Below are 27,717 nucleotides of genomic sequence, written 5' to 3'. Positions count from 1 at the left end.
TAAGGAGATAACTTTTGACAAGGAATTGATAAAGACCTTTGAATTGCAGTATGGTATCAGTGGTTGATGAAGAAACACAGATGACATGGTAAATGAGTATGCATAATACATAATATTCAAAATAAAGTTCCAAAATTACCATGGCATCAGAATATCTCTTCTGATGAAAACTGAGTAGCTAATATATTCTTCCAGGCTCAAAATCATTTGGCCAGGTCAACTGTAATTCCTTAAAAGATCCATCAGTGTCTGGGCATATAGGCAAACATACAAATACTAAGAATGTTTAAAACCACTGGTCAAAATGGAAAATTATGAGAATGTGTACATAGTTGGAGCTATAAGGAAGGTTTTACTATTTGTACTGGTAACATTTTTTAGAAGTGTTAATACCTCTTGGGATTGGCAGAAAATAATAATGACAGTGACATTATGGAAGCATGTCATATTCTGAGTAAGAACACATAACAGCAAGAGAATATTTTTTTTAATATAAATCCATGTTTAAGGTAAGTAACAGTCTTTCTATGTGTCATATAGTGGATGACAAATGGGTACTTTCAGATAACTTCACACGTTAAAAAGATGATTCATGATTTGGTTTTTGAATGGATTTTCTTTTCTCCTGGTTTAGGCATTCATTTGCTGCTAGAGACAAGCTGTCCTGTGTATTTTGTGACCTGTTAGTCTGAACACCTTTATAGCAAATTGCTATGAAGAACTGTTGCTTTCTTCATTGGATGGTTTGTTACTTTAAGCAAATCTATTTGTTGGCTTTTCTCCTAATGTGCATTCTGCATGGTTGTCTCCTTCTTCTTTATATATTCTTGTTTATTTAATTTAATTCTTACTTTTCTTAGTCTTCTGAGTAGAAGACAATGTACATCTCAAGGAACATTTACTTTTAATGACCTGGGAGAAAATGTTCATAATATAAGAAGAGGATTCATTGTTTGTAGATTATGAACTGTTTCAACTCAATATGCAAACCAAACAAATTTATATAATGCATGCAAGTATGCAAATTGTTACCTGTACACTTTAAGTATAATTGATAGAAGATTACTTGGGTAAAAGAAGACTTCCAGAAGGTACTGTCAATGGAGAGTAGACAAGAAAAATCTACAGAACTAGGCACGCATTTTCTGTAGAGAACATAAGAGTAGGAGGATAGTGTAGGAGGAGCCTAGAGCACTAGAAGGTACTTCTGATATTATCAGGAAAAACCTATAAGGAAAGAGGCCCTTTAATTAAGAGTAGACGAGATCAAGTATGCTTTGCTTTTTAAATTGATGAGGGGGAAAGGCAAGAACAGAAAAATGTGTGATTAGAAGTGATTGAAAACTGTCTTACATCAAGGGAAGAGTCACTTGGAAGATTTGAATATGCAAGTTAGAGCCTTTAAGAAATTAATTAGTAAGCTTTTTGAACTTCAGGCAATTTTTTTTAGAAAAGTCATTGCTTGCAGAGAAGTAATAAGAAACATAAGAAAGGTGTCTGTTTTGTAAAGAATTAAAAACGCAGTTGTGAAAATGGAAAGAATATGACAGAGTTAATTGGAGTATTATATAAATACTTGAGGCATTGGTAGGGAAGAGACCACACTGCACAGACTCAATGTCTCAGAAAAAAAAATCAATAAATCATCATATGAAAGGCATTCTGCAGTTTTACTGACTTCCTGTGAGGGTATATTATAGTCAGAAATACACTTTCCATGGGTTGGAAAGAAGCCTTCTTCTGGAAAACTGGATGTAACTGGAAAACTGAATGAAGCTAACAAGAAGCAAGAGTGATGTGACTTTAAAGGAATTAGTACTTTGAATGTAAACTACCTTTGGAAGAGGACTTTAAAATTATATTTAAGTTCCTACCTTTGTACATAATTTCAATATATTCAGTGCATTTTTATTTAATGATAGTGCTCGTTTGAAGGCACTGGTAGCGTTTCTGTAAAGGTACAGAAAAGAAATATTCTCACCTGGCTTATATTGTCACTGGGTTTCTCAAGTCAATGAATTGCAATAGTTTACAATTTTACTACAAGAACTAGCTAATATTTCTAAATCACCACATTTCTTAATAACAAAATTGCATTTCTAAGAGGTATTTATCAAGAAATATGACTTGTTTTTTTGTCTAAACTTGATATTGGGTTAATTTGACCCTAGGGTATCAATTATTGAAATGAGCATTATTGGTATTAGTTATGCTGTAGACACTAGTGAAGAAATGGCTTCCCATATCCTGTGAATTCTCTGTCAAGAGTGCAGCCTGACAAATTGTTCATCCCTAAATTGTGTTAAAAACTATAACTATGCTTTGACTTCCTGTTTTTTCCTCATTATCTTCCATCTGTTCTGGTTTTGGGATAACCTCAAGAATTGATTCTATGGAATAAAATGCTTTAAAATACACTGGGAAAAAGGCATGCATATTTAGATGAGTAGGATAAATTATTGACATTCAGTTGCATAGCAGATTGGTATGTATTTCTGTACAGACATGTTTTTAAAGTTCTGGTTTTGGCTATTCCAGTTCCTTTTATAGTGTTTTCTCCATAATTCCCTTACAGGTAATTGGACTCCTAAGATTTAATTAAGTATTAATTAAATATATACCCCTTTTCTCACAAAATATTTGGTTTCCTCAGTAGCAATATATGAGCATTTCATAATCTTTATGATTAGTTCGTAGTTCATTAGCTATTAAGTTAATGTTATTAACATACCCAGTTGGCAAATCTGGTATTCTAGAACTGTTATTGGCAGCTTTCAAGATTTTTTTCATTGCAAACAGATAATTATTCTGATTTCTAAACTATTCCATGAAGACTAATGGAATGAACCAAAGAATATGTAAAGAACCAAATGTAAAAAACCAAAACATAATTATTTTCTTCTGCACATCCTTCTTTTTTTTCTCTCTCCCTTTGTTGAGAGAAATTTTTTTTCTCTCTCCCTTTGTTGCATTTCATGATTAATTAAGTTGATTAGCTCTTTCTGTCTCTCACATAGGCTGTGTCCCTTCCATCTCCATGTACCGTGACAGGGAATGCCCTGGCACTCTCTGGAGCATTTATGCTGGGGCTACACCTTGTTGCCTTTGGCTCACAGAGTGTTTCTTTGGCCCTGGCATATTCTTTATTTGTTTTATACGTGTGTGTGGTTCTTCACTTCAAAGTGCCAAAAATAACACAGCCCACAGCAATGCTGTTCTTGAAACCTGAAGATGGAGACACGATAGTTCCATGTGCAGGCATCTGAGGACACAGCGTGCTGCAGCAGGGCTGCTGCCCTTGGCAGAAGGAGCCAGTGTTGAATTCTTCATTTTGGGTTCTCTGTCATGAGCAAACCAACCCCTGGGCCATGCTTCGCTTTTTCCTTGGAGGAGGAGCTTGTCTTTCTCCAGAATGGAGCCTGAGAATAAGTTAGTTTGGGAATGAAACCAGGAGTGGCTCTAGGACACAGGGTAGAGGTATCACAGCTTTGGGGGGGATGAAGCTGGTGATAGACCACTACCTAGAATATGCTATAATTGGACACTTTATATTATTTTCAAATAAAGTGATACTGAAACTATCCATTTCATCAATCAGAAAGCTGTTTTACCCCATTGGTGATACAAGAAAATATTGCTTTTTCATTAATAGATACAAAGACTTTCATCTTCTTCTTTAATTGGCTTTCAGATAGGGTGGTCCAGTACTAGGTCCCTAAATAATCATAGCTGTTTTTCCTGTATTTGTTCTGGGGACTCGTTCTTGCTGTATTATAATTTAATAGAGGTGCAGCCAAGTCAGAGCATCAAACAGGAATGAGCAGATCCCAAGCCAGTGTCGAGTAGGCTCTGTTAGCTCTGTGCAGACTGACATTAATCAGCATTGATGGGATAGCATGCCAGAAAGGAATTACTCACTATGAAAGATTACTGTAAAATAATGAGATTTTCTGGTCCCACAGTTGAGATGGAGTTGGTAACAGTTATAGATTGAGTATGTGACCCTCTCAGTTTGACATTTGGACCTAGGAGGGGGATTTCCTCTCCAAATATCAGTCTTTGGAATTTTTCTAGTCAATGTCTGAGAAGAGTTGAAGTTCATATATCTGGTTTTGTTGCCTTAGTTATTTTGCTGTTCTTTTTCTAGGCTGTCTACTTTAACATAAAACAATTTATAGAAGCAGTGATTAAAGTAAAGTTGAGAATGAGCGATTTATTCTCAGGTACAGAATAAACACAACAGAGTATAAATAAGAAAATAAGCAATTTGAATGGGAATTAGGGAATAATCACACAAGTATATAAATAAGAATATGTGATGAAATGGCAAGAAAAAAACTGGAAGAACAAGATTCTTATAAAATTGCTTATTTGAAGCTTAGATACTTACTAGAAAAAAATCTGTTACTGTTCATAGTACTCTTAGAGGAAATTTAAGTCTTCCTAGTATTCCTAGTATTCTGCACATTACAAATAAATAGTCATGCAGAAACAAAAATAGTAGGCCATAGGAAAGATTAGAAGAGCAGATGATTCTGGATTTATAATGAGATAATCCTGTTGTTAAACTTTGAAAGAAAATAAGTATTTTACCACCTGATATTTCTTTGGTTGAAATATAAGCTTGGAAGTGAGGGTTTTGCTTTGTTGGTTTCTTAACCTTTGTCAAGCCATTCCCCTAAAATATCTGTCTTTTTGTTGCTGGAAAGCAGGCTTATCTGAAAGCAACTGATTGAAGTAGAACATCCTCCTGTTATGCAGAAGAATGCAGTGATCACTCCAGTTCACTTTTTACCAGAGTTACTGGCTCCTTTTCCATATCTGTGCATCATTTTCATGTGTGTTTGAAATGTGACTATTTGAAGCAAACAGTGTTATTGAAGCCCTGGCCGGTACACTGAAGATTTTTTTATTGTGCTATGCAGTGTAATACCAATTCCTAGATATGCCAGGGTAAGCAGAAGTGTGGAGTCCAAGGTCCAGCAATAAAAGCATGACACTTCCTCAGCAGCTCACGTAGCTGCTTCCAGAGGCAGCCTGTCTATGCAGAGTTCACCTGTGGGAAAACTGACTTCAGTTTGTATTGGATTGGCAGAATTACAGATAATATGCATTACAGAATTCATCACTGGGTGGTGACAGGGTAGAAAACTCTGCGTTTTCAATACCTCCTCATGTGTTTTCTGTTACAGGTAAAGAAAAGGCACTTTTTTCTAGCTTACTCCACTATGTCAATCTCCTTTGAAATTTCTTTTACTTTCCTTCTCTGTTTCTCATGATAAATTTCAGCTTCTTCTTTAAGCTCCAAACCAATGTGGATTTTTTCTGTTTTCAGAAAACTATTTTATGTTAAATCAAGAGAATGAACTGAGTTTGGAGTTTTAAGGCCTGTAAATCCTTAGTCAGAGATCATACTGCGGAAAACAAAAGTCTTCTCTGGTTTTTCAGCAATTTCTTGACTGATTTAATTAAAAATCATTATATTAATAAAACAAAACCAGTCTAAAATTGATCATTTGATTCCCTAATAACAGAATATTTTGTACAAGTACTACTTTGGTCATATATAAAATTGTATTATGGGTGCATAACAAGCAGTTTCAAGCATAGCAATGCATTGCAGAGAAATATGCTGGACACCAAAATGCTTGACTTGTTTGACAATTAATTTCTTATACTGATGGCTTTGCAGTGAGGTTAAATGATGGATTCAGGTTAAATTTGTTTTATATTTTCAAAGGCTCAGTTATATTCTATAGGAACAACAAAACCACTGAGAGCTGCATATGTGCAGAAAAGTACAGGGGTTCTCACCTGCTGTTGCATCATAACACAGTTTTGCTTATAAATTTCTACTGAGACTGAGCAATGAGGTAATATTCACCAAGCTAATAATGATTTTTAATACCCAGGTTAAAAAAAAAAGTTGAAAGAAAAATGAGAAACTAAGCTAAACACTTTTTGTAAAAATCTTAAGAATGAATGAAAGATTGTGATTTAATTGCACAAGAGATGTTCACAATGGCATATGTTAATTGAATTTCACCTGTGTTCTCTGTAGATAGATACATTCACCATACAACTTTTACCTATCTGTTTATAGGGTGTTTAATCTTAATTTTGTTTAAGATTTTGGAATTATTTTTTGTTTGGATATTATTTAGTTTTAATGTTGCTTGTGTTAGTGGTTTAAGTGCTGCCTTTAGACATAATTGACTAAAGACAGTGGAAACAGGAAGTACAGGGAAAAATGTAAACTTTTCTTGTAAAAAGCCTATGAAGAACCTATCTGCATTTGCTCAAATTTAAAATTGCTAAATTAGTAGATTTGGTTGAAGTATTATCTTGAGTTTATAATGTATATTAGTAATTATTCTTTTTTCCCATTGAGCTCCTTTATTGATTCCATTTATTTCTTCAATTTGTGTAACAATTCTATTTAATTATGTTAATTAAACTGGTTAAAGGAATACATAAAAAGAAGTGCATATGTATTAAACAGTGTTATTTGTAATTTCTTAGGGATGATTTTTCCTTCAACTTGGTACTTGACACATTGTCCCCTGTTGCTTCCTGAATTGCTGTGTCTGCTTTCCAGTGCTGGCTGTCAAAGACTAATTCAGTGCCTGGTGTGGAAAACTCTTCACCAGGGACTGACAGATTGCTCCAGCCTCGCTGCCTTTTTCCCTGCTTTATGCAGAATACAGAGGAGGGAAAGGATGCTGTAGCTGGCTGTGCAAACATTACACCTATAAGGGTTTAGCATAAATGGCTATTTTGTTGAGGACTAGAGCTTGAGGTGGAGTTTTTTGTGTATTTGCTTTGATCAGAAATATTACTGTAGTCACATCTTGTTCCTACAGTTCATTCTGCAAAAAACAAATAGGTGCTCAGATGTTCTGACAAATTTTGTGTGATCAATATTCCTTATCTGGTAATTCTCTTAGGAATGCTCTTACATGGTATTGCTAGAGTGGCATTTTTCTTTTCCTGTCTCAGAGGTCAATGTTCTTCATCGATTCAGTAGGTGAAGTCATCTCTGGGCAGAACATGAATATGGTAAATAAAATGATTCACACTAACAGCACAAACATATTGTTATTAACCACAGCCATACTCCTTGTTTAATGTTTGTTAATAAGTGCATGCTCATTTAAACTCTCCTTATTAAATGTTACTATAAAAGTTGTAAAATTCAATGTTGAATACACTACATGCAAAGTATGAGCTTCAGTAGGATTACTGAGAAGGAAAGAGATGGAACTGATTTGAAAATCACTATCCCCATTTTCATGTACTTCATACTTCTATTAATATTCATGTAGAAATTGTATAAGTTTACACAGAAAAATATAGAAAAGGCTAACTTTCTTTCTAATTATTAAAAGCAAACCAATATTTATGTCACAACAATTATGTTTTTTGCTCAAATCATAACATCTTTGTAATATTTGATAGTGGGACTTCTAGCTTATGTTTGGTTTCTTTGCTGTAAATAGATGTGACTTTCTATTAGAAGAAAGAGATAAAAAATGAGTGAGACATGGCCATTTAACAGCTTGTTATCTGACCTGAAGTGCTCATCAAGGCTTTCTCTGTAATCAGTGGAGAGAGAATGATCTCCAAAGCACTACTCATACCATCTATTTTAGGCTGTGGTTTCATATTCCCATTCATATAAACAATATCATCACCAAGAGCAGCAGCCCTGCCCTGATGGCTCTTCCAGCCGTTGTGCTGTTCCCTAGATGGCAATAAGGTGAACATTTGTGTGACAGAGTGATGATTCTGAAACTCAGCTAGCCTGAAAGTAATCTAACAAAAAAGATGCACACAAAAAGAAAAAAAACAACCCCAAAAACAGAAAGAGAAAGGTTTTGACCCAGATAAGAATGGAAATTAAATTAGATAGAAAGCTCTAAAAATTGAATCATTAAAGCATTCAAATCTTCATTTTTTTTAACATGTTTTGGATTGAGATGGTGGATATGAACTGATTAAAAATTTCATTTGCAAGGTATTAGCTAGGATGTTACACTCTGAGTCATGTAATACTTTGTCTCTTTAGTACATGCAAAGAAGGGAGCTGGGTGGAGCAGTGGCCCTGCAGCTACACGAGCATTTGTGCATGCAGTGTCCCTGAATGATTAGTGCTTGTTTGCCAGTCATGCTCAGTGCACACACATGTGCATTACCAGCAGTATCACATTTGAGCTTTTAGGTTGGAAAAATGGGAGTAGAGCCCTTTTTTAGAAAAGTTCCTCCATAAAAAAGTGGTGGCGAGATTTTCTGGATATGGGTTGAATGACTTGGTACCTAAATTACTTGCTTTTCGTGGTCATGCTGGTGGGTTACACAATCTAAAGTGCATAGAGAAATTGTAGGAGTAGGAGTTTAAATTACTGAATCAGAGAATTACCTGGGCTAACATTACAGTGCTTTTCCCTGAAATGACCCAGGTGATTACCATTATAGGTGCATGCATGGTGCCTGGGATATCTAAAGCATGCACAAACAAGATCACTCCTTAGCTGTCTTTTAGCAGCAGCAGCACAAACGTCAGGCAGATCTGAATTTAGCTGAACTGCTGGATTTCACTGTTGCACTGTCAAGTTTATGCCTTCTTTTTTTTTGTTTCACAGAAACATTGCACAAAATTAGTTTTTGCATTTATGCAAATTTTGAGTTTCTAGACTACAAATGAGAGATGAAACAAATTTTAAAAACATTTCCTGCTTGGATAGTATATGTGTGTTCCAAATGAATGTTGCAGATACTGATGTCAGAGGGAAAAGTAAATGCATGATTTCTCTGTAATTCTTGGAATTTTGGACTGCATGAAATGTAGATCATGTAAGAAGTATTTTATTGCAGAGGCAGCAGTGCTGTCAGTGCCTGCGTGGTCTGTGCATGTGCTGTTGGTATGTGGAGTGCAGTGGAAATCAAATGCAGCCTGTTTGTATACCTGCATCTCATCGTGGAGTACAAATACACAGCAAGAACATTGTGCCTTGCTTGTGTTTATCTTAGTGATATAATCCGTAATTGAAACTTCAGAAAGTGTAAACACAGCAAAAAGGATCCTAGAAAACAAAGGCGAGCTGCTGTGTCACCACTGTGGCCAGTTCCACTTCTCTGGGTGTCTGTGCTGCCTTCAGCTCTCAGTTTCTGTCAAACAGGGACTATTTGTGTCAAATACCCATAATGTTTAGCCTGTGTTTATGGGAGTTGATTGGTAGCAGGGTGCTACATGGTGGAAACAGGCAACCTGAGCTTCAGAGCTGAGACCTTGAGATACAGCTGTGAGCACGGGTCTTCACCTGGCTTTCCACCAGGAGAGCTGATGGATTCCTGAGATTTGAGCATGTGTATTTCAAGTTCTTAGGTCATGGAGCTGTATTTCTTTAAAAAAAAAAAAAATCACAGCCAGCTCCAACTTTTTTTTTTTTTCAGTATGACCAACTAGCCTATTCTTTGCAAATTACTTTTAAAAAACTCTTAAAAGAAATGTGTGGGTCTTCTATAAAATAGCTGTCATGCCCTAAAACTGAAGCAAAAGGTATAATTTCTCACTAGAGGTAGCAAGACAATATAAAACTCAGAACAGATTTTTGGCTGCTTTCCTTCTATTTTATGTATTATTCCTTAAGCTCTGTCCCTGAATCTAGGGCATTTTTATGTACCTGTAGGTAACATTTAAAATTAATGGCAGACTTTCAGTTGAGTTTAATAGGATCTGCTGTATTTTCTCAGATCTCAATTTTATCAGATCTCAGTTTTTCAGACCTCAAATTTATCAGTTCTCAATTCATCCCTGGATGAGTTGCTCAGCAGAGTCTGCTGGCAGCAGCAAGCTGCTACTTCCCTTTGCACCGGGCCAGGGAGGAGGCATCCAGCCTAGAGAGAGATAATTGATCAGACCAAGATTACAGAGTTTACCATGAAAATTAACATCTACCTACATTTGCTGCACTGTTGTATTTTTGCAGCTATTTGCAATATGTATTTTATTTCAGTCTTGTACAGATACCTTTGCTGTCACATTTTTTTCAGTTATTTTCTTCTGATTGAGTTCAGGTGGCTGAAAATGCAATTTCTTACGAATTCAGAAAAACTGAGATTTTTTAAAATACCTATGTCAGCTTCCTTCCTTCCTTCCTTCCTTCCTTCCTTCCTTCCTTCCTCCTTCCCTCCCTTTCTTATTTGGGGCACAGTACAGCAGTGCCCATTTAAACAATTTGCAGCCTCTCAGTAGACCACAGATTCCTTCCAGAGGACTCTTTGGGAGCAGAGTTAGATATTTTTCCATGCTGTATTTTGAAGCCATATAGATTTGACTCTTTGAGACAGGGTTTACCTTCATGCTGTGTCTTGCAGAGCAGCAGGCAGGAGTTGTGAGCTGTGTGACAGCTGTAGGTGAAAAGTTCACCATCTGATCCCCTGCAAGTGCTGGCTACTTCTGTGTCTATTTTGCTCCCATGGTGATCACAGCTTTAGAGTCTGCTTCCTCCACACCCCTAAGATCAAACCAAACTTCCTTCTTTAGTTTTAAGGTGTGTTACGAAGCATAGATTTCAGTTTTTATAGACATTATGAACACTGGATAATTTGATAAAAGTATTTTGAAGTTTTAGGAGTGAATTGGTGATATGCTGACAAACTTTGGTGCTTCTGGAATGTCCTACATATTGGGCAGGCAGGTGATTTAGAGGTGGATCAGGTATTCCTATGGTCCAGTTTGTGGAGCAAAGGGAGGTGGCAGGATCCAGTTGCCAATTGGCAGGGCAAGAGATAGAGGAGATTTACTTGCTGTGAAGAGAAGAGCCTCTACCAGAGACAGAGAAGATTTAGTTGCTGTGAAGAGAAGAGCCTCTACCAGGTTTCCCTGCATGTTTTTCTGGCTCAGCATTCAGCGTGGCTCAGGTGGAGTGTGCAGCATGTGGCTCTGTGGCCCCTCTGAGAACTGCTGGAGGCCTCCCCTCCACATGTGCTGACCCCTTGGGCTCTCTCTGTGTTGTCTGAGAGGTGGTCAAGACTTTAGGATGGGTAACACCAATAATATAATAATATAAACTGAAGAATATGACAATATTTATTATTATTTACACCTGGCTACTGTTCATCTGCAGTCCTGAAGAGGTTTGAAATTGCTGTCTCATGTTTCTCTGATTGGTATTTTGTGACTAAATACAGATGAGCATCATATCCATATACAACCTACAAATTTATTAATGATTATCCTCTGTGAGTCTCCTGTAAAGGTTTTCTTTTGCCATCAGACAGATGCACACATCTCTTAGGTGTGATGCACATGTGCATCTGCCTGATCCTGTTGGTTGTATTTTGTTTCTGAAGGTCACCACATTTAAATATACATTTGATGGTATGGTGATGAGGTTTGCTTAAGGGTGGTAATGAGCAAACTCCATGCTAAAGATCCTTATCCTTTGCTTTCCAAGTGATATTGCAATAATTGAAAACATGCATTATTAGGCCCTTAGAAGTTGATTACAAAAACTGTAATTTTGCTAGATTTCCTAGATTCTTCTGTGCTAATGTCAAGGAGATCTGCACTGCCAGTTTATAAATGGAGAAAATACTGATCTATAAACACTCTAATTTTCAGCAGCAGGTTAGTTGCTTCAGTGTCCTGCAGACAAGCAGCCTCATTTGGTGAGATTTTGAATTTAGCATGCAGATTATCAGGCCTAACCTCCACTTTTCATCAGAAAGACCCTCATTTTATATAGTAGGGATTAACACAGTTAAATTGTATTTTGAAATGGTTTCTTCAGCCCCTATCTGATTAGTGCTGGTTTTCTGATTTAGAGGATTTTACTTTGTGCCTTATTCTCACTCGTTTGAGTGTATTTGCTCTACTTCTTGTGGCTGGGTTGTATTGCACTCCCAAATCTGTTGATATGGAGGACTGGGCAAGAGCATAGCAAACCAGTATTCATTCCTTCAACTCCCAGTTTCCAAGGTAAGGCCAATCAGCTTGTGTTGAAAACAGCAGTCAGGGATTGCTTTATCTCCCTTACTTGTTTTTTAACTTGTTGGTGCCAGATGCTTCAGGCAGAGCCAGGACTTGCACTCCATGGATTAGTGGTGTCACTTCCACAAAAAGGCAAAATTTCAACATTGTTTTTCCCTGATCTAGTAATGAGGCTGATGTAGTAGTTGGGGCTCAAAACATCATGCTTTCTGTCTCTGAGCTGGATTTTAACTCATTCTGTGATTTCAGCATTTTTCATGTCATGACAGTTTTTCACATTTCATTATTAAAGAACTTAACTATCTTTTCTGAATTGAGTCCTGTGCCTTAGTCATGTCTTTGCTTACCTGCTGTCCTGGCTGAAAAGAAACAAGATAAGTTTTCATCCAAACCCCATAGTGTTGTTTTCTAGTCTTTGTGAATATCTAGTCATGTAGACTTCACAGGTTTTAATAAAGTAAAAATCTGGGGGTGGGTGCATTTTTCTAACAGCAGTTCTACTCTTTGAAGTAAAACTATTCTCTTTACATGTGTGTTCTTTGCTGTGAAAGCTGATAGCATTTTATTTTAAAAATAGAAAACACAGCCCTTGTGACTCCCCAGTGGCACAGTCTGAACACTGACTAAAGTACTCTTCAAAAAGCCACTGGGAATTTACTACTCCTGATTTACAGCTGGAGAAAATGGGCAGATAGTTTAGTTGGTAGCAGTACTTTCACTCTGGTGGAGAACACAGACTGGATTTGAGAAATGGGCAATTCTGAGCCCTGTGCCTCTTTTCACTAGTGCACAACTGCCACAGTGGACATAGGCAGATTAAACCTCTTAGCTGATTAGAGCTGGTTTAAGGATTTTTGGTTTGTATTATATATCTGTTCTGTTCAGAGATAAGAGTGAGAAATCATTAAACCTGTATCTTACATTTAAGAATTTGGTAGGGCTGTGTTTCTGCAACGAGGGATGGTGCAGTGCAAAATACATGGATTCTTCAGCAGGATACCCTGAGGGTTATGGCAGTGGGTTAATACCTGATTTCTATTCTCAGACCTATAGCAGCCCACCATATGAGTGTAGGAAAATCACTTCTGTGCTCAGGTCTAATTTGTTCTGTTAATAGAACAGGATGAATGATAGTTAGCCCATTCTCTGTATTTTGAGACCTGTTAAGGGGTTTAATTAATTACAGACACATGAATGCTGTGGCTCTGTCGGGGAGGTTGTTAGCACTGAGTAAAAATGGAGATTTGGTGAAAAAAGAGTAACATTAGCAAATGTTGAGAAAGATAATTTCCACTTCAAAAAGCTAGTTGTGTTTGCATAAATATGTCCATATGTGCACACACACATGAAATACATGTAACATAATTATATAAGCAAATGAATTGTTTTCATGTGGCTTTTAAAGCTTCAACACTTTATGCTTCTATAGACCAGTGGTGTTCACTTGCACTCTGTTTGAAAGTGAAGTAAATAGATTTGAGTCTCTGCCTGGTTTAGACCTTGGAGTTTGGATAACTTTGAAAACTTATTTGTGGTGTTTAATCTCACTTGAACTCATGTTGAGTTTTGTTTTCTGTAGAAGTAGAGAGGGATCAAGTTGGACAGATGAGTATCCAGCCAAGGTGATACAGACATGAAGTGCCTTATCCTCTGATTTTGGCCCTTGATCCTATGTGCAAACCACCAGAGTTTATATATGTTAGCTTGGAACACAGACTTGCACAGTATATTGTTATTTCTGTATCAATTGCTTATCCTGTATACAGTGCACACACCAATTAGGTTTGGACCATGTTGTGGTAGACATTGTAAAATATGGTAAATAGCATCATCTGCTTCTAAGAGTTTTTATCCTAAAGAAAATAAACCCCAAGATCCTGCAAACATGCTGCATTTATGTAAATGCCTCTGATACCACACAGAAATCCATGAATGCCCTGTGCTGCTCTCATTATTGTATAATTTACTATACAAATATATACTTCCCCTCAGTCAGAAATCTACTATACTATTTTATATACAGTTTAGAGCAAAACAAAAATATCAGATTAGCATAAACAAAAATATCAGATTAGCATAAACCAGTTCCAGCAAAAGCTTAAGAGAGAAAGCAGGAAAGGAAAAGACCTTTATTCAAACAAAACAATAAGAAGTTTGAAAGATGTCTTCAAAGGGAGGGGTTGATTGAAGACTTGACCATTGGGGTGGTCCTCGCTCCTTATTGTAAGTTTGTAACTTCTAAGTCATTAAAAATTGCTGTCAGCCATGTTATTTAAAAAAATCTGAACTTAACTTTCTTTTTTTTTAATGCAATGCTTCTGCTTTAAAATAATTCTTTCTTGAGTTTGCTCGTGATCATAATTACATTTTTTGTGAAGGTTCTTGTGATGACAGTCACAAAGGAATTCATTATGAAGCAGGAAGGCGAGGATACTATAGCTGACAGCTTTGTCTTAAAGAAGGCAAATTACAGATTTCTCTCTTAGGAAACAGGTAAAGACAAAGTACCTAGAGAAACAAAAATGGGGAGAAATTCTGAACTCTGTAACTTTAAGAGATCCATTACTAGGAAAATATTGTCCACAAAATAATTGGTTCCAAGTCAATTCATGTATCTGCTGATTGCATGCAGTTGCAGCTCTCCGTGTGCAGCACCTTCTAGATATGTTCTCAGAATTTTGTTAAAAAACTGAATTATAATGACCTTAAGGCACGAGGTCATCTTTATTTGAGAGAAGATAATTTTATGTTGTTTACTCCAAGTTAATATTTGGTGTTGGCCTAGAAGCAAATTATTCTGGATAAAGGTCAACATTACACAGTTGAATTTCATGTATATACACAGTTAAAGCTACATGTGGTTTTTTTCTCACCAAGGCAGTTTGTCACAGTGTGATCATTGTGGTTGACTCAAGTAAAGGAGAAAAACCACTTAGCACAGTAACTTGAGCTGTTGAGTTTTCATATGTGATATATAAATTTCACATTTTTCATAAATGTGTTGTACACACAAGCATCACAAAGATTCATTGGTACATTCCGTAGTCTGTGTGCTATGCAGGAGGTGTTAGAGAAATGCAAGTTTAAAGTAATTTAAAGGGCACAAATGGATGTGGCAGAGACAAGCCTAAGCACCATATGTGTTAATTTTGGGATTTTTTTGGTAGGAGTTTACTGTGCTACTACTTGTCTAAATGTGTACATGAAAGCTGCAAGAGGATAAAAGCTGATGTGAAGGAAAGGGTGAAGTTATATAAATTTTGACTGTTTATAGACTATCTAAAACTTAGAATGTGTATTGTTTTAACTCATTTGAAAATGTGTATATTTTGCTGACACATTTTATAATTTAAAACTAACACTAAAAGACTTCTGTGCTTTGTGTGCAGGTATATGTCTCGAGTCCATGGTATGCATCCAAAAGAAACCACACGTCAGCTGAGTTTAGCAGTCAAGGATGGTCTCATTGTGGAAACCCTGACCGTGGGGTGTAAAGGGTCAAAAGCTGGTATTGAGCAAGAAGGATATTGGTTGCCAGGAGATGAGATTGTGAGTATAAAGTGTTTGAGAAAATAAATCACGATTTCTGATCTCTTAGCATGGAATTTGTTCTAATTTATATTTCAGACTATTTATAGATTCTGTGTTGGTGCTTGTGAACAGGGAAGTAATGCACTCTTAAATTTTTTTAACCTTTTCTGTTCCATAGAAGCTCTTTCCTCTTGAACTCTTGAGTTTTCTGCTATGAAAAACTGGCAAAGTCCTTTGCTGGGTTATGCCTCACTTTTATGTTGTGTTCTCTTCTACAGTTGTACAGGAAGACAGTAAATATTATTGGTATTACTTGAAATCCTCAGACGTTCTCAAATCCCAAAGATAGTACATTTTAAAAAAGAAAAAAAAAAAAGAAGTCACAAAATTTTTAATCTGAATAACAAAGAACTCCTTTTCAGAAGTGCAACATGAAATTATAAAATTATTTATAAAAAAATTATAAAATTATATGCAAACACACAAGAAAAGATGTGTTTTACTGATATTCGTGAACACCAGGGCATTCAATTAGAAAGGATTTTCTTAGCAAATCAGCTACAGGCACCCAAATACTGTTCCACTGGATGTCTAACATACATATTAAAATCCATTTAAATAGGTTGAAAATTACATGAAGAGAAAAAAACATGGTTTTGATATCCCTCCATGGCTGAGGTGGAGCACACTCACAAAGTGAGGATAGTCACATAGACCAGGAAAAAGCTTGAACAATTGTTTTGCCTTGTTCAGAAGCCCTATCTCTTTATTTACAAGACAATATTTTCCTAACTAAAAACAGTTTTGCAAAGCTTTAAAATACCTGAACTAGGAACTATTGCTTTGGAATATAAATTGCATTAAATACTGGTAAAAGGGTCAACATTTTCTCAGACATAGCTAATACATTAAATTTTGAGGAAACCCAGAAAAACTCTGAAAACCACCAAAATGCTCCTTGCAATATGTGAGTTACCAGTAAGATCCCGAAAGTGAAACAATATACTGCTTTTGGTTTTGTGTAAACAAGCAATATCCATAACAGAAAACATTATCATCAAAATTATCTCACACGAATTTAAAGTATTGAAATGCCTCAACTTCAATACTTTGTATTTAATGTACATTATGTCACTGTTAAGATTTTCATTCTAATTTCATTAGAAACCCCCAAGGGAATCTTTAAAAAGGGTATGTTACTGTTCTCCCTGGGAGGAAACATTTCCAAACTCCAGCTTAGCTCTTTTAGGTATTTCTTGCATTAATTTTATCTGTTTAGAAGTGATATTAACTACGTAGGCTCAACAAGACATAAAGCCTGAGATCTGTGATTATCTCAAGTATTCTGTATGTTTGTTTCCTCTATTGCTAAGAGAAAGGAAAAAAAAGAAAAAATTATCAAAATGCCTCACAATAGCCATTTTTTATATAATCATTCAAATAATGTTCTTGCTGCTTATTAGCAACATTTCTTTTACAAAACTTGAAAGAATTTACATCCTGTAAATTCCCAGTGAGTCATTAGAATTGCACAATTATTTTATGTCTGAGCAAAAAACGCTGTCTTTGACCGAAGATACTGTTCAAGTCACATTTTGAATAACCCTTTCGTTAGAAGCAGACTGCATTTTCAGTATTACTGCTAAGCACTGATACTTTGGGCTGTGACCATATGTGTGGTGGCTGTCTCAGTAGTTCAGAACACCACACTTGACTTAACAGTTTTATGCAAAAATAAAAATCAGCTTCTGATCCAGGCCATGTTTCAAAAGTACCCAAACTCAAACTTTTTGTTCCTAATACTGAATCAAAATGCTGCAGACAGATGAAGCAAAACACATTGACTTGGTATAAAGTCATTCTCTTTGTTCTTTTATTCAGAAAGTTTTAATGAGTAACAAAGTGTCATTGTCATCACTCGACATCAGATCAAGTATTTTCCATTCTCCGACAATTGGTGCGAACCCATCAAGTTTGGGATGTTCTCTGCCTTGGACACAGGGGTAGTTTTACAGATGCTTTGTCTGCACTCGATCAAGAGGCAGTTTGTAGTTCTTTGTAATTCAGCACTGCTCAAATCTGGTACTAATGACTGTTGGACCATGAACTCAAGTTACATTTCAGTGAGGACAAATACACAGAATTCTTTGTGGAGGTGCACTTGGAGGAGATGGAACTCTTCGAAGCAGGGTATTAATGTTCAAATAGGGATTTCAGGCTCAGACTTTGGCACTTACAGACCCTTGATCTAATTGTCAAATTTAATTTGACTGGTACTGTTGGAACTTGGAAAGCTCAAAACAGGAAAGAAAAGACTTAAGAATCAATCCAGCAACCACTGACACCAGTGCAAGAATGCTTTTGGATTTTTGCTTCTTTCCTGGCACCACAGTGGAAGTCACCAAACACAGGCTGCTCCAAGGAGATAGCAAAGGGATACATTCTTATCATCCCTCCCCCCACTTTTTATTTGAGTATTTGCTTGGTGATTTTTTATGCTTTTGAAGTTTTGGATCTGAATTTTAGCAGGTGAAAAGATTATTTGCCTTGGCCACAAAACTGCTGAGCACCTTTGTTACTGTAAGAGGTGCCTGACTAGAGGATGCCACATGACCTGAAAGTACTGGTTGTGATGGTGACTACAGACTGATGGCTAAATAGTGACAGTAGTTGAAAGTATAGAGATTATGAAAATGCAGCTCTACTTGGAAAAGAGTAATTTGATAATCTGTGATGCTTGCTTAGGGGTTTCCAAACATCTGCCCTATCCATAGGTTGACATAATGATAGATCTATGCAGTAAGGACATGGTTTCTGATAGGGTTAGCCCTTAGCCTTCAGAAAAATTATACTACCTTGCTCTCATTGTTCTAGCAGTATGCTGAAGCTACGGTAAAAAAAATTAGCAAAACCTCACATATTTAGTAATATACAAAAGACAAGCTGAGGTGCAAAGACAAAACAGTTTGAGGGCACCAGGAGGTTCTCCCAAAAGGGATGGCTCATGAAAATTAATGTTCAGAAAAACTGAAAAAAAAATAAAAAAGAATGGTCGAATTTAAGAGTGGAAAATTATTCTGTCAGATACATGTGAGAGAAATATTTTTATGTAAGTTACTAAATTTAAACTGTGGAGTCGGTAACAAAATGTACTGTATTCCAACTGACATTTAAGGATTGGTACCTAAACAAGAACTTAGCTGCAAATATTATACCTCCAGGGCTTGTGCAGGTATTCATTTTGTTTGCTCATTTACCATGTCTCCAGATGTTTTGCACATTTTCAAAATGTGTTCTCATCTTACAGGCCTTCTTATCTTGCAGATGATTAATGCATTTGCACAAAATAAATGAGAGAAGAATTTATGTTCCATTTTTATTCAGGATTTTAGTTAGGAATTTTGCATTTTTCTGTTTGTTGATGCATTGTTATACAATTGAACAAAATCTCTTCAGCTTCTTGCCTTGCAAGGGAAATGTCAGTCCCGAAGTCTGGTAATGGAAGTTTACTTTTTTCTTTTTTTCTAAATGCTTTGTTTCTGTTTCTCACAGAACTTCTGGAATTTGGACTTGCTATTTATTTTCAGCATAAAAAAAAAACTTCTTGCTCTTTGGGTTTAGAAAAGAATTTGTAAATCAGTGTTGTTAACTTTGTTTTGAATGCAGTTGATAAAATAGAAAGGAAATGTAGTTCTTCAAGAAAATAAGAATGAATCTTCTTACCTATTCATTACTATTTTCAGTTCTGCCATGATTTTATCTACTTTTAACTGTGTAACATAGTACTGTGTCTAACCCCAAGAAAAAAAAATTGAATTTAATTACCAATGTCCTATGGCTTTATGGGGGCATTAGATGCAGTTTTTAGAGTTAGTTTTTCTTACTCACATTTTTCTACAGACAGTGTGCACTGAGCTATTTTGAGCATTTAATGTGCTACTTCTCCTCATGATTAAAGTCATAAAGCTGCTCTGACCCAGAGAGAGGCTTTATGAATGTATAATTTCAATTTTCCTGTGTTCATGAAGCCAAACAATATTGTGCTCTTGTAAAATGGAGATGTGTTCATAACACAGGTTCATTGTTTGCATCTGATTGCAACATACCCCACAACACTGCTGTGGTTTAAAAATGGTTCATAGTGGCCAAAGTCTCTAATGAGATGTGAAGAGTGAGGCTTCACACTTAAGGCACTGTGAGCTATTTCTTCACTGAAAAATGCAAAAAAGATGATTATATTTTCAAGAGATTATTCTTTTACGGAGTTCTGTTTTCTGATAATTTAATTGATTGCCTATAGAAAGAGGCAGAAATTCCTCTGGCTGGTTAAGTCTGACTGTGGGGTTCAGTTACAGTCATTCTCCTGTGTATTTGGTCCTCTCTGTATCTAAATGATTTCCTTTCCAATTCTTCCCTCTAAAGATGTTTGAGTTTAGTGAAGAGCACACTGTTTGGAGGGGAAGTTTCCTTGCTTTTTTCTGCTTTCAGAAAACATTAGAGATACAACTTGTTTTTTTCCCCAACATGCATGTGTGTTCTCAATGTGCTATTTCATTACTGGGGATTTTTCTGCTATTTTAAATTGAGAAAGTACTGGGGTTTGCTCAAAGCAACTCCAGTGTCACGAAGGTGCCTAAATAATCCATCTCTCCACTCTGTCTGTATTGCCATCATTGTAACATTTGTTGTAACCCACTGTCAGTACTGTGGGTCTTGAAGGTGATTTTTTAACCCAAGTGACCTTAGGCACATACCCAGTTATTTTTGTGATTTGATGAGTTGCAGGTTTGATTTTGCTAGGATCAGTCTATGAGAAAGGACTATTTTGGCTGTTATGTTTGTGTTAATCTAAATTATTTTAGATTGAGCAAAGGCTTGATTCCTTGCTTGCCATGCTTAATTGCTTTTGTAATTATATTGATTTTTCCATGCTAGGTCAGTATTGGTAGCCAGAAGCTGTTTTTTGAACTGACTATGTCATCTTGAGTCTCCATAAATGTGAAGATAATTGTAAAAAGCTTAAGAACTGTCACTGTGAGAGTTTGAATCTTTTCTATACACAAAATACATTTTAAATAATAAAATAGCCCCAAACAACAACAGGCAAAACCAAACCTCAATCCAAAACCAGCCTGAATAGCTACCAGTTCTAAATAACCAGGCTGAGGAATGGTTTTAATGTGCATCCCATTCTTTTCAGTTAGGAGCAGGAGGATAATATGAAACAGCAATAGTGACAGCCAGTGCCTTCATCATGAAAGCTCTTACAACTGAAGAGCACAAAGAGGAAGAACATGTCACACCAAATGAAGAAAAATCTCCTTCAGTGTTTAAAAAAATTCTCTGTTTGCCTTGTCCATCCATATTGCCTGTAATGGAAAGTCCTGTGTAAATTCACTGATCCAAAGCCAAACATAGCCCAAGCCATATTAGTTCATATTTTTTACATATTGAACAAATCGAGAATTTTCCAGGCTGGAATGTTCCAGATAGATTCCTAATTATTGTGAAAGTGCCAGTGTTCTTTACAGTTTGGGATTCACTGATGCAAAGAGTTAATGATTGATCCCGTGAGAGAAAAAATTCAAACTGGCTTCCATCCCTTATTATCACACATCAGGGAGAGTATGAGGAGTTTGAGGTCAGGCCACATACCAGCCTGGTCACACAAGAACACTCAAGGATGATGAGCTTCTGAAATTCTTTGAATCTTTGCTGTCTTTCCATCCTTTAAGGTCCCATAATTTGGAGCTTAATTTTCCAAAAGACTGCCATGAAATCAGTCCTTCATGTGCTAAATGCAATGATTTATCTTGCAAATTATTGTCTCAAACTGCAGATGTGATTCTACTTATAAATAAACTAAAAATAAGTGGATATGTGAAAGTTCAGAAAAGCAAATATATTCAAATCATCAAATCAAAGCATAGACTATTTTGTCCTAGATAAATAAATTAAAATTCTGAATTCCCAACTTATGGAAGAGAAATTCTTTCTGCATTAAAGCCAAGACCTTCTTCTGTCTTTGCATTAAGGCTCTTAACATGCAGATCATGAGAATGGCTTCACAGCAATTCTAGTGGTTCTTGCTGCCTCTAGATGGGTTAAGAATAGTGAGCAATTCTCTGCATTCCCTTTCCAATCTTATTTTTCTCTTCCCATCTGTTCAGGGGTATTTCTTCCCTCTCCTCTGCTCATCCTTATTTTTTGTTCTCTGGAAAGGGAGTTCACAATGTTTGCAGGATCTTCACATTACTGAAGGTGACACTAGTAGACTCCATCTGACTGCAGAGAGATGCTGCTTCTTTTAAACTGGTGAAACAACCTTGTCAGCATCTTCACTTGCCTCTCTCAGCTTTGCCAACTTGACTTTTCAAAATTCAGGTGATGTAATGCTGCATTCTTCTTTAAGGCTTTCACTCTCCATTCTGGAGTTGAGATACTGATAATGTTGTTCACAGATTTCACGAAATGTTCTTTTCTGATTGAAAGGATGTTTTTAAGAATGAGAATTTACCTCCAAGTTTGAAGTAAACTAGTCAAACTAGTCTGCAGAAAGGTTTCATCATGGGATTTAAATTATGCTAATAGAAAAATGACATAGATTAGTCTGTCTTGAGTTTGTTTTGAAAATATGCATCTTGAGTTTTTTCTACCCCTTCTATGCCCACCCTGACCTAGTAGTGTTATTTTTATTAACTTTGTGGGTTCCAAATGCTCTGTATCTCTGGCAATTTAAATCTATTATCTCTGATTAAAATCTATTATTATTGTGTCATGCTGGTCACTGAATGAAACTTCATTGAACTTGACTGGCTTATTAATAGTCATGCTTAATTCACAATAAATGCAGTCCCCATGCCTTTCTATCAACTGACAGCTGAAACAATATCAGCCACACCTACAGCATAGGACACATAGGCAAGAGGTTTAAGGAACCTGTGTAGGAGGTTCTGCTGTTGGTTCAGATAAAATGTTCCTCTGTGTGTTGAACCATCAACCTAAAGAAAAACTGCACAAGAAGACCAGAGAAGCAATGTAAATGTATTTTAAGCAAGAAAAGGGAAGAAGACCATTTTTGTGCACAGTTCTTGAAAGGAGACTTGGAACTACAAACAAAGAGATGGTTTATTTCTGGTCTGGATTTACCTTCTATCTAGGGGAACAAAACCATAATGTGGACATAAAAGGCATTGCACCTGATAAATTCCTCGCTCCATCACTGATTTATCTCCCTAATGAAAATAGCCTACAAATCTCCTCTTGGCTCAACTTAAGTCAAAAATTGTGACCTTAATAGCAGAGTGAATCCAGTTTCTGAGGAGATAAGCTGAAAGTTTCTATTAACCTTGAACTTGCTTGGAACATGAAGAAAGAAAAAAACACTTTAACTTGAAATTATTTTATATTTCTAATATCCTGGAGGAGAACGCTTGTATTGTCTCACCCTAAATAATGTGCACTGCTACTACTCAAACATTATATTCTTGGGAAGGAAATTGAGATTTATTCATTCCTTCAGGAACACAGCTTGTAGGCCGAGCAGATAAGTGTGACAGTCAGTTTGGCTGCTACATGCTACTACACTTCTTGGAAAAAACTCACTTCTTTAGCACTGAGAGCTAGAGCCTGGCTCTGCACTTTGGGACCTATCACCCCAAGTTGTCCAGAGCATGGCTGCAGGGTGGGAAGGTGAATAAAAATCTACCTGTCCTGGCAGAATCCAGAGAAGATTTGGGAGGTTTCTGCCGGGAACTGAAGACTTCTAGGACAAACTGGCAATAAATTAATTAGATCAAATTCAGTGAAAGAAAGCCAGAAGAGTTCTGAGAGGTTGTGGAATTCTCTGCAGAACCTGTCTTCCTGCATCGGTGCATCAGAAGAGGAAGAAGTTACCAGTGAAAAAAAAGGAAATGGATAATTACAAGCTCATAGATACATGGACTGTGGCAAAGGAGATTTTGATCTCTCCCCTTACTGTTGGTTTTGTGTTTGTTCTTTTTAGAATAGAAAGGGTTTCTAAAATAAGAGAATTTAAAAACCATGTAAAACAAGAAATTCCAATTAATTGCTGAGATTCTAAAACCTTGGCCATAATTAACAAATAAATAAATAAATGTACTTGAAATAAAGCATGATGCCTCAGTAGTTGTGAGGACATATGAATTCATAATTATTTTTTATTTCTTTGTGATAAAATATGAATAATGAGTACCTACAAAGTGTCCTACAGGGTCAATTTATGGGAATCCATTTTAAAGATAAAGCCCAGGCCAGAGAAGGAACGAATCTATAAAGGCAACAGATCTGAATGGATAGATTATCCTGTCTGTAAAAGCACACATTGTAGCTACCTGCTGTAGTAGTTTTCTAGAAAAAGAAAGAAAAGATAAAGTGAAACAATTTGCACAAAGGAATTCTAGCTGCTGAAGTCTTCCTGGCTTTGAAAGAGAGATGGATGCTTGTTTATTTGCTAAGCACTTTTGATGAGCAAAAGCAGTAGGAAAAACATAGATGCAAAACAGGAAGAAATATATCTAGTAAACACAGGGATGCATGAAAACTGCAGGGGAGAAAATAAGCTTATTTTGGTGCTGAATTTACCCCAAAGCATTGCTCTAGCATTAAATGTAAAACATGTGATGATCTAAGAAACTTTTATCATTGGAAAGCAATCGTCCTGATCAAATATAGACCCTTTACAGTAATGATGAAAGGGAAATACTTTATTAAACAGCTAACTCACCATTTACCTGCTGCAAAGATGGAGTAAGTCCTCTGAGCCATCAAGGAATTAATCACACCTTCCTCAGTTTGAAGCCTAACCTTTTCATCATTGTTCTGATGAAAAGATAAAACCAGATCCTGTGGGCTACTGAAAGGATGTTTACAGGAGGATTCATGCTTGCTAAAGAACAGATGGAGCCAGGGACAGGGCACAAGGAGAAGACTGACCCAAAGGGCAGTAAGAAGACTGCTCTCACAGCAGACTAAGGCTTCTGGTGAAAAACACACGCACTGTGTCCCCACTGCATTTGAAAAAACACTGGGAATGATGTTCCATGACACATAATGTTTGTTCCACCCAGGTATTACTTGGTGCATGCTGATGTCTGAGTGGAAACCAGTACATCTGCCAGAGACCCCTGATAAGCTGGAGCTTTCCTACTGGCTGCTGTGCCCAATGAGATAGAGCCTGTTTAAAATAAAGGCCAGTGTGCACGTACCACATCCACTTGAACTCTCTGGGGAAAAAAAAAAAAGGGGGGGGGTAAGGCTTCCATCTGTGCAGCTCTACAGATAATCAGCCACACTTTGTAAAACACCTCTTACTACAGAGCAGTTACTTGGAAGTTGAACAGAATTGCAAAAGCAGTGCATAGATGGGCAAAGGGAGGCATTTCAAAGCTGAGATAAATGCTGGTGTTGCATTTCTGGAGCTCATCAGGGCTATTAAAACCCTGGTGCTCCTGTCCAAGTCTGTTTACAGGTTGCCTTTTGTGTGGGGCAGGGATTCCAGTATTTACACTATGAGAGAAGTACACAACAGATAAATGAAGTGGGCAGTAGCTATTTGCAGCAAATATAGAAGTAGGAAGCATTTCTTCAGCTTTTGGAGGACAGAAGTCTCATAGGTAGTGCACCCCCACGGTGGTTCCTGATAGTTGTGAGTCATAAAGATGTACTGCAAGGTTTTAGCAATTACCTTTAGTAAAGCTCATGTCTAATTGAGAAAGCTTTGATGGAACAGATGCTGCCTGAAAAAAGACAGAAAGGAACTGATTTATTAAGAATGGAAAATGTATTTAGACAGAAATAGATGCTGCTTTGTTTAATGTGAGTGGGGCATAGGTTCCTGCAGCATACTCAGTTCTCTTAAAGAGATGACCCGGATACCAGAGGAGAGTAATGAAATGGTAGATCCATCCATGCTAGAATGCAGTACCACCATTTCTTATATAATAAAGGCTTTTAATTTACAGCAGAAAGTTTGAAATATGAAAGATTAAGTAGAGATGATAGGAATTACTTCCCAACAGCAGATGATGATGGATGCATGTTGCAAAACCAAAACAAAATCGAAGATGTGAAAAAAAAAAAAAAAAGCATCATTCTTGTTAGGCATTTATTTCAGTGAATATTTCTACTTGGTAGTCAATTTTGTTCGGTTCCAGTGAAGAGTTATTGAAGGCCAGCAAAGAAACCTTGACATCAGAACCCAAGATTTTAAAAGCTTCTCTCTTAGTTGAAGAAAGGGGAGGGGAATTCTGATTTTAAAGCTGATAGAGGTGAGAAGAGATGGAAGTGTTCCTTATGGCTGTTCCCAAGTCCCAAAATATCAGAATACAGAACATTTGCTTCAGAAATTATATCTTTAAATTGGGTATGGCCTATCTCATTTTATGTTAAAGAAATGGGAATCTGAGAAATAGTAGGAACTCATTTATTGACATCCTTTAAAGGGTTATTAAATAATCATGAAAAGATTACACTGAAGTCTTGGGTTGGTGATGAAAATTACTTGAAATAAATGTAACATGCAAATACTACTATCTATTGTAGCATGCAAATTACTTCTATCTGCTGGCATGGACCTTGATGCCATTCTAGATTCCACCACTGTGACAGACCAAAAGTGTTACACGGTGGGTGAAATCTACTGTGTATCTACTAATACGCTTCCTTTAAACTAGTGAAAAACTGCTCTAAGTTTCTTATCCACTGGGCATCTGGAGCTGTAGGGACTGTTAAAGCATAGACAGCCTGCTGGGCTGACAATGAGTTTGTGCACAGGTGGGTCTGAATGAAAATCCTGTGATCTGGAAGGAGCTGTGTGTGCAGGAGTGTAGGGGGGAGAGAGAGGAACACCACAGCAGCACACATATAAAATAAATGCTGGAAAAGCACTTAAAACAGAACACCTGGGGGGAAAAAAAGTGCAAAGATTGCTATGGGACAAGTGCTACACAGGAAATGCTGGGAACCATGAACTCCATGGGAAATTATTCCCTTGGTTTGCTTCATATTGAATTTAGGACAACAGAACTGTATGTATGCTATTTGTAAATAAACATGATCGTGCCAAAGGGGTAACTGACTTTTAACTGTCTTTCCCATCTATATGACCCTTTTTTTTTTAGCTTACTGGTTGGGTCCAAAGGATATCCATAATCTGGATTGTTGGGAAATCTAGTTCAACTGTGTGAAACCAGCAAATCCCCATAAGGGGGAGTTTCATGAATAGAGTTTTGCTTTTTTCCCCCCCTCCCTTTTCCTCTCTCCACCTGATAGTAGAGTGACTTAATACCGAGTATCTGGGCTACCATTAAGGGACTTGGAGAAAACAGATTAACAGGTAAGAAATGAGCTATGTTAATGGAATGTGCATTATAAAAAGGCAAAGTGGTCCTTTTAGACAAAGTCTGAGAAAGGAGGTTATACTGTTTTCATGTGCTATACCTACATATAATTTATATGAAAATGAAAATGTATTACTTGTTTTAACATCTTTTTTTTACAATAATTACGGGCTTGCTGTGGTATGGAAGTGACCTAATAGTTACAATTGTGACCTCTAAGTTATTGTTAATTTTACTGTCAGTATGTGCTTCACATCTCCTACTTAATGGTATGCTAATTGTACAGCAGGATGTCACATTCTCCAACATACAGATTCCCTATTTCAATTACAGCTAAGTAAATCTCCATTACTAATGAGTAAGCATTTCTTTTCCATGTACATTTGCATTATAATGGACATTTTCTTTGTGCACTAAAATTATTCTTTCCTTGACAACAACTATGTATTTTATTTTACAGTAAAGGCTACGACATGATGATTCATTCCTTTCTGTTGGGTTTATCTGTATTTAAATTGTCAAGTGCTCTGGATAGCCTGACATTTTCTATCCCATGTTATTTTTCTGTACTTCCAGAATAAATGTATGTATTTGCTTTAAGACAACCTACTTAAGACAAATGACAAAGAAAAGTAAGCTTACGTGCTGGTCATAAATTAAGATGTGTTTTTGAAATTGTTGCAGTACTTCACTCATGATGCTGAGTGAACCTCAGCTATTAATGTCAGTGCAAAGTGACCTTTATGATAAAATGTTTGACAGATTTGAATATAAAGAGCAAGTGACCACCACGTGTGACCCATATGATTGCAAGATCCCGCTCTGCCTAAC

The 27,717-nt window shown here is 36.6% G+C and overlaps 1 protein-coding gene across 5 annotated transcripts in view; it reads left to right on the top strand.

The window, feature by feature from the left end:
* The window catches only part of ZMYND11 (zinc finger MYND-type containing 11), a 105,486-nt gene that overhangs the window by 46,033 nt on the left and 31,736 nt on the right, over window positions 1-27,717 (top strand). For all 5 annotated transcript variants that reach the window (XM_039713841.1, XM_039713818.1, XM_039713850.1 and 2 more), the window contains exon 3: window positions 15,385-15,544. In XM_039713841.1, coding sequence (XP_039569775.1) covers window positions 15,385-15,544 — 160 coding nt within the window. The remainder of the gene's footprint in view (window positions 1-15,384; window positions 15,545-27,717) is intronic.

This window comes from Passer montanus, unplaced genomic scaffold, assembly GCF_014805655.1.
Source record: "Passer montanus isolate IOZ18808 unplaced genomic scaffold, ASM1480565v1 scaffold10, whole genome shotgun sequence".
Taxonomy (NCBI): domain Eukaryota; kingdom Metazoa; phylum Chordata; class Aves; order Passeriformes; family Passeridae; genus Passer; species Passer montanus.
Note: the sequence above shows the minus strand (reverse complement) of the source record. Positions and strands in the feature narration are given on the sequence as shown.